The following is a 7,402-nucleotide window of genomic DNA, read 5'->3' as shown; positions in this document are numbered from 1 at the left end:
AAGCTATGACTGAGTAAATTAGCAGGCCCTGTCCAACCTCTGTGCAATATGTTTGACACTCCTGGTCTATTCTGTCTGCTCAATTTTGTGTGGGACAGCCCTATTATTGTGCACACTCATTAATAAATAGCTGGAAAAGAAACATGTGTAGTTGTAGCAGTAACCAGTGTGTTAAGTGGATGCGTTGTACAGGGAGATAGCCACAGGCAGGAAAGATTTCCTATGTCGTTCAGTGGTGCTTTTCGGTAATCTCAGTCTCTCACTGAACGAGCTCCTGTGACTGACCAGCATGTCATGGAGTGGGTGGGAGGTGTTATCCAACATTGTCTTTATCTTGGACAGCATCCGCTTCTCCGACACCACCTTGAGGGAGTCCAGCTCCATCCCCACAACAGTACTGGCCTTACGAATTAGTTTATTAAGTCTGTTGGCATCTGCTACCCTCAGCCTGCTCCCCCAGCATGCAACAGCATAGAGGATCGCACTGGCCACAACAGACTCATAGAAAATCCTCAGCATTTTCTGGCAGATGTTGAAGGACCTCAGTCGCCTCAAAAAATAGAGACGACTCTGGCCCTTCCTGTAAAGTGCTGTGGTGTTTTTAGCCCAGTCCAGTTTATTGTCAATGTGTACTCCAAGGTATTTATAGTCCTCCACAATGTCAACACTGACCCCCTGGATTGAGTGTTGACATTGTGGAGGACTATCTTGACTTGCCTTTAGATTGCACTTCTTTAAAAAAAAAAAAAAAAAAAACACCTTTGCTGTATTAATTGATAATATCAAGTTTTCAGTAAAGGGTAATAAAGGCCTGTCATCGCACAATAAAAATGAGTAACTTTGTTCAGAAGCTGCATGAACAGCTAACATAGCTTAATGCCTATTTTTATCAGTATTTTTCTAAGGGTGTTGTACAAGTGAGCAGTTAATTTTTATCAAACTGGCTACGTGTTTTTCAAAGAGATACAGTGTGTTTATTTTGAAGCTGATTAGGCCAGTATTCAAAGAATGTATCTCTCACCAGACTGGGATGGGAATGATCTTAATATCTCAGCTCCTTATGCACTCTCTGGCACCCTCTGGCCGACGCATGCTCCGTGGCTCAATAATAATCCCCAATGCAGATTGTTTTAAATCCACAACACCTCCACTGTAACTAGGATTAATACATATTCTATTCTTTGTCATTTATGTGTTTTTATATATATATATATATATATATATATATATATATATATATATATATATATATATATATATATATATATATATGTGTGTGTGTGTGTGTTATACTTTATAGTATAACATATATATATATATGTGTTATACTTTATAGTATAACATATAAATTATATGTTATAGTATAACATATAAATTCTTGTATAACATAAGTTAATAGTAGGACATTTTAATAACCCTAAATTTTTCAGCGAACCAGTTATCGCGATAGCATTTCAGGTCTATGTGAGACCACGAGGCGGATATCCGGTCTCTTTTTCGTGGCGGACCGTCGGAGGGTCGGTTTGGCAAAATGAAGGTAACGTAATCCTTTAACTGTGTTTCTCGTCGTGTTGTTGCTTTCTGTTAAATATTACGATATGGTGAAAGCTGACCATGTAAACTTTAATGCGGGCTGATTTAAAGCAGGAATGGTGGCTCGGCCGCTCAGGATGAGCTTTGATTATGAAAATGGGAGCTAGCTGACGAGTTTGTCGGAGAACGCTGTGGAAACATGGCCGCACTCTGAGCGAAATGTGGGTGCAGTTTAAGTCTCGTTTTACTCAAATGAAACGTAGTTATACCTTTGAGTCCTCTCCCCTGCACTGTGATAATGTTACCAACTGAGCCGGCTGTGTCAAATAGTTAAAGCCGGAGTTTTCTGAGCTTTGAGCCGGCAGAGAAGCTAACAGGCCCCCGAGCCACCTTCTAACTACCCCCTGATTCAAACATTAGCTCACGGCAGACAGGCTCACGATGTTGGTAACCGCTGCTTCTAGTCAGCAATGTTTTTGTTTGTTTTGTTTTTAGCGACATTAAAATAATTAAAAGCTTTAGCAGCTCAGTTCGCAACATGCAGATGCACCTTGACTCGCTGTTACCTGTGTGCACATCCAGTAACGTGGTAACTGCTCCTCTTTTTCAGCTGAACATCTCATTTCCCGCTACTGGCTGCCAGAAGCTGCTTGAAGTTGATGATGAGCGAAAGCTGCGTACCTTCTATGAGAAGCGAATGGCCACTGAGGTGTCTGCTGACCCTCTGGGAGATGAGTGGAAGGTGAGTTTTTGTGTGACGTTTGGTAAATACGTGGCGTGGCACACCAGCAGACCCTTTCTGACTGACCCGTAGTCGTTAAGGGGGGACGGCGTGTTGCCAGAGGAACAGTGGAGCTGCTTTCAGATGCAACCAGCCCATATAACCATGGCTGATTGAAACAGCTGTGCTCCCTCAATTTTTAATGAAGATAACTTGGATTATATGTGAGTGATTATGTGGAAAGAAAAGCAAGATATGACCCTGCCAAAAGTGTAGTTTGCTTGTGTAGTCAATGAGAATTTGACCTTAATCATCCTGGCAGATTTGCAATGAAATGAAATTCCTAGAAAGGATGTGAAGCAACATATCTGTGCTTTTGCAGGGCTATGTAGTGCGCATCAGCGGAGGAAACGACAAGCAGGGTTTCCCCATGAAGCAAGGTGTGCTGACCACCGGCCGTGTGCGCCTGCTCCTCAGCAAGGGCCACTCCTGCTACCGTCCCCGCAGGACTGGTGAACGCAAGCGCAAGTCTGTGCGTGGCTGCATTGTTGATGCCAACCTCAGCGTTCTCAACTTGGTCATCGTCAAGAAAGGTAACATGCTTAGTGTGCGCGCATTATATGTCACATAATTTTGATTATCTCTTTGGAGTCACGTGTAAATGATGCATGATGGCACGCCAGCAGACCCTTTTGGATTTTCCTGTATTCATTAAGGGGGGACAGTGTGTGTTGCCAGAGTAACTGTGAAGCTGCTCACCAGATGCGACCAGTCCTAGTAACAGTGGATGGTTGAACTGCAATGCTCTCCCATTGTTTTAACTGCTGCCATAATAATATGGTAAAAATGAAACTTGTATTTTTAAAGCTTGGAAAGAAAGCGACTTGACTTAAAGAGGTTTCTTAAAATGCAGAATTACAAGTGTCTTGGATGAGGTGAAGCATAAAGAACTCCTGTCACTTCCTTTCCAAGCTTCTTAGACTACCATGACCTTGATGACTGAGAACATATACAGATATAGTATTTTAAGCTTTATCTATTTGAGTCTCTTTAACTGTCATAAGTTAACTTTTGGTTTGGTGTGATGCTCAGAAGACAAGACAAAACTAAACAAATGCATAAACTTCAAGTGATCATTTTAAAGTAATTCAATTTAAGTGGGTTGTTTTTTTTCACCAATGCTACATTAAGCTTCATTAAATTTGGCCAGGAGGGTTTTCCATAATCTGACTGACAAGGTTTGCTGTCTCTGTTCTTCTGTATTGGTGGACAAATCATTTGTCATTTATTTTGATAAAACCTCATATCTTCCTGTAACTGCTAAGACACCCAAATTCTGGTACATGGTAGGAAAATCTGACGTGTTTACTTTGAGCATTTTATGCCTCAACACTGCCCAAATTGTTGTGGCTTTTCTCTCGTTCTGTTAAAACTAAGCTTCACTGCTTTTCAAGTATTAGTTTGTTAAACGGTGAACTGGATAGTAAGTTCAGCCATTTGACACTCGTAGTATTTAGGACTGTTACAATCCTGTTCTGTTGGTGCTAGAAATACTTTTAAGAATTCTTCAGACTTGATTGACCATCCTCGTCTTTGTTACTCACAGGTGAGAAGGACATTCCCGGGCTGACCGACAGCACTGTCCCTCGCCGCCTTGGTCCCAAGAGGGCCAGCAAGATCCGCAAGCTCTTCAACTTGTCCAAGGAGGATGATGTTAGGCAGTATGTTGTGAGGAGACCCCTGACTAAAGAAGGTAAGACACTTTTTTCATTTTGAGAAATGTCTCCCTCCATGTGGAAAGAAAATTATGATGTAAAGCGCTGTCAGAAGCATGCCAGAGCAGCAGGTGGCACTATAATGCTGACTGTGTATGTAAATATTGACCAGTCTAATGATAATGATAGTATGGAGCACATCTTGAATGTTAAAGGTTTTCCAGAAAATTGCAACGGCACGTCTATTTTGGCGATTACTGTAGCATTCAGAATAAACTAAAAGTGGGCTTAAGGTCCCACATAAATGTCTTTTGACTAAAATTTATGGAGGTGGGGTTTAACTAGGGTGGTCAGTACAATGTCTTGTTTTCTTGTAGAGTTGGTTTAACTCTGGACAAACTCGACAGTTGTGCAGTAGGAGGTCCTTTTTAATTCCTTCCTTTTTTTGAAGTTTAAGAGCGGGAATAGTTACAACAGATCTTTGATGCTCATCTGCCAGTGAGGGCATCTGTAGACTTTTTTAGGACTCCATTATGTAAACACAACCTTGGTGAGATGAAGAAGATAGACATGTTGTATGTAATAAGCGTGAGGCAGATTAAAACTGAGTTGTGGAAGTTTCTGTATGGATTCTGACCGGTGTATGTAAAGAAGTAATAAACATTAATTTCCTTGTGTAAGCATTTGTTTGTTCTGGAGTTTGTGTGATGTCTGTGCTTGTAAGATTGTGTTTGTGGTAAAGCCATTTCAACTCATCACTAAAAAGAGAGTGCCGTTAAATATAGTCTTCTTGATGAGCACATGGTTATTCAAATTTAGGGTGAAAGAGCTGAGATCAGGAACAAGATGAAAAATGAATTTTATGATAATAAACTTGATTCAGCAGAAGTGGAGACTGCAGGTAAGTCCCAGGTGTGCTGTTTGTGTGAATTGTGTTCTGCCTAGTAATGAATCATCAGCAAGGCTTTGATTAATGCAGGGTGCCAGCATGCAGACAGATCAAAGTTACTGTTTTTTGTACAGTTGGAAAGTAAGGAATGTGCTTCCTTTGAGGTAGTACAGTACGAGTTGTGTGTACAGACATAGAAATTAGGTACATTAAGCTTCTTTCTCATTACCACACTTGACCTTGAACTGTGTCAGCACTGACTCTTTCAATCCTCTCGCTTTGGTAGGTAAGAAGCCCAGAACTAAGGCTCCCAAGATCCAGAGACTGGTGACTCCTCGTGTGCTGCAGCACAAGCGCCGCCGCATTGCACTGAAGAGACAGCGCACCCAGAAGAACAAGGAGGAGGCCTCAGAGTACGCAAAGCTGCTGGCCAAGAGGATGAAGGTATGCGTTAATCTAGGCCTTTATTATCCTTAACCAGCATCAAAGATCACACTACTCTGCTTTTGTCGTGTAGCTGAACACAAAATAATGTTCTAGTGGTTTAGATCAATGAATATAATGTGACAAATAATTTCTGGCAGGTGTGATATTTCCACTAGTGTTGGAGTGGCTGTATTACATCAGCTACATTGTGCCTTAACAACATATTGTAATAAATTTCCTTAAATACACTTTAAGTTATGATTGAATCTTTATTCACTTGAAATTTAAAGTATAGGATTGTGTTTGTTTTTTATCGTTATCATTTTGAGTTGCCTTACATGATATAGCTGTAATGGCATTCAGCAGATTATGGTTTGCCTCTGAAAAACATTCGAGCATGTGATGGTGAAATGTTAAAAAGACATAAAGTAGGACATGTGGAAATTGACACACATTTGTTGTAAACAGGAGGCCAAGGAGAAGCGCCAGGAACAGATTGCCAAGAGGCGCCGTCTTTCCTCTCTGAGGGCATCCACATCCAAGTCAGAGTCCAGCCAGAAGTAAAATGGAATCAAATAAAGTCATGTTTTGCTGAAACGGTGTTGTGCAGTTGTCACTTATTTTCTCTTCCAGATATCTGCCTATGAAGTGACGCATTAGACTATTTTTGTCAGTCCCTTGCGTACCTACATGCATGCGGATGCAACAAGAAATTTAAGTTAGTGGTGGATAATCTGGCCTGAAGAGTTTTAACTCTTGAGTTAGACTATATGGAAGTCAAATGTATAAATACCTGTTTTGTTTTTTAGTCAAGGAAACTACACAGAAGTACTAACAAAAGTATATGAAAGTACGAAACAATTTAAATGGAACAATTTAGAAAAGTAGACACTGGAGCTCAAACACTGTGGTTATTTGTGTTACTGCCCTCACTGGAGATCAAACAACTATCAAGGCCTTGATTTAGCAGTGTGACAACTATGGGGAGAGGAGTTTACCATGCTTAAAGTTTGATGAATGAACTGTGTGGAAATTAGAAATTGGTCAACACTGAGTCTACAGTCGTGCATGATACAGCCTCAGTTTAGTGGTTGCTATTATACTGTACTGCAAAAGTATTATTTGGTGTGAGTGAATTGTCCACACCCCAAGCCAGTTGGTAGTAATGCACCATCATTGCTTGACAACTCCCGAAACAAAAAAGGAGGTAATCAATGAGAGGAAATTGCTCTCAACTTCAAGAGGAAGAGCTTGAGAAATTTAAGTCCTAGGATCTGGTGTGGAAACCCACTCCCTAACAACACGAGGCCTGACGAGACTAACAGTTCTGAATGTGGTGGCTTTGGGCCTTGGATTGCAGGACAGAAATGTCTTCTGCCTCTAGTCTGCTTTGGAGGTAAACCAAATCTTGTGTACCCTATTTTCAGTGTGAGTGTGGTGGTTTTCTGCTAGTCACTATTAGAACTTAATACTTCATCGCACAGAGGCCATTTCGTGACCCACTTTAAGTTGAAGTTAAGCAGGTACCTAAGTGACCTGATTTTGGTCATTAGGTGTTTTAAAAAGTATTACTACCATTTGTCTTTTTCTGGTAGTAAATTTACTCCTGACCCCACTGGTCTTGAACATGCCCTCCCAGAGTTTGAGCATACTCTCCAAAAAGTGTTACCAAGGCCACTTTTGCGTCTCCAAAACTCAGTGATGGAAATTTCAGGCTGTCTTCTTCCGTTCCATCAGAGATGATATAGTCCAGAGCATCCTGACAGAAATCAGAGGGAAATATCCTCAAGAAATTCTACTTAACAACATTGCAAACTTTGCACCAGTGCTGCTCAAGACAGTTTCTGATGTAGCAAAGAACCACATATATAAGATCTTCAAGTCTGCCAATGTCAGATGTTCTTCCAAATGAAGAACCTTCATCATTGTTTGATCCTCGCAATGAAGAACCTACTTCTGAATGTCTGCAAATCTCTAATATTTTTCTCAGATATTCAAGATACTGAACATCTTGAAAAGTTACATAAGAAAAACTGTCTAATAATAAAAACAATTAGAACTAGAACACATCTGAATGAATATTGAAAGCTCATTCTGTAAATCAGGGGAAGAATTGTG

The 7,402-nt window shown here is 40.6% G+C and overlaps 1 protein-coding gene across 1 annotated transcript; it reads left to right on the top strand.

The window, feature by feature from the left end:
- Window positions 1-1,416: 1,416 nt before the first annotated feature.
- On the top strand, window positions 1,417-5,881 carry rps6 (ribosomal protein S6). Its single transcript, XM_080880677.1, has 6 exons — window positions 1,417-1,537; window positions 2,144-2,275; window positions 2,637-2,847; window positions 3,861-4,007; window positions 5,145-5,302; window positions 5,753-5,881. The coding sequence occupies exons 1-6, from the start codon at window positions 1,532-1,534 to the stop codon at window positions 5,846-5,848; spliced, it is 750 nt and encodes a 249-aa protein (XP_080736803.1). The 5' UTR covers window positions 1,417-1,531; the 3' UTR covers window positions 5,849-5,881.
- The last annotated feature ends 1,521 nt before the right edge of the window (window positions 5,882-7,402 follow it).

This window comes from Rhamphochromis sp. 'chilingali', assembly GCF_963969265.1.
Source record: "Rhamphochromis sp. 'chilingali' genome assembly, chromosome: 4".
NCBI lineage: Eukaryota > Metazoa > Chordata > Actinopteri > Cichliformes > Cichlidae > Rhamphochromis > Rhamphochromis sp. 'chilingali'.
This window is presented reverse-complemented; position numbering and strand designations above follow the sequence as displayed.

Coding starts and splice junctions, on each gene's coding strand:
- rps6 (XM_080880677.1), top strand. Junction 2,276..2,636: donor CTCTGGGAGATGAGTGGAAG/GTGAGTTTTTGT, acceptor GTGCTTTTGCAG/GGCTATGTAGTGCGCATCAG. Junction 5,303..5,752: donor TGCTGGCCAAGAGGATGAAG/GTATGCGTTAAT, acceptor TGTTGTAAACAG/GAGGCCAAGGAGAAGCGCCA.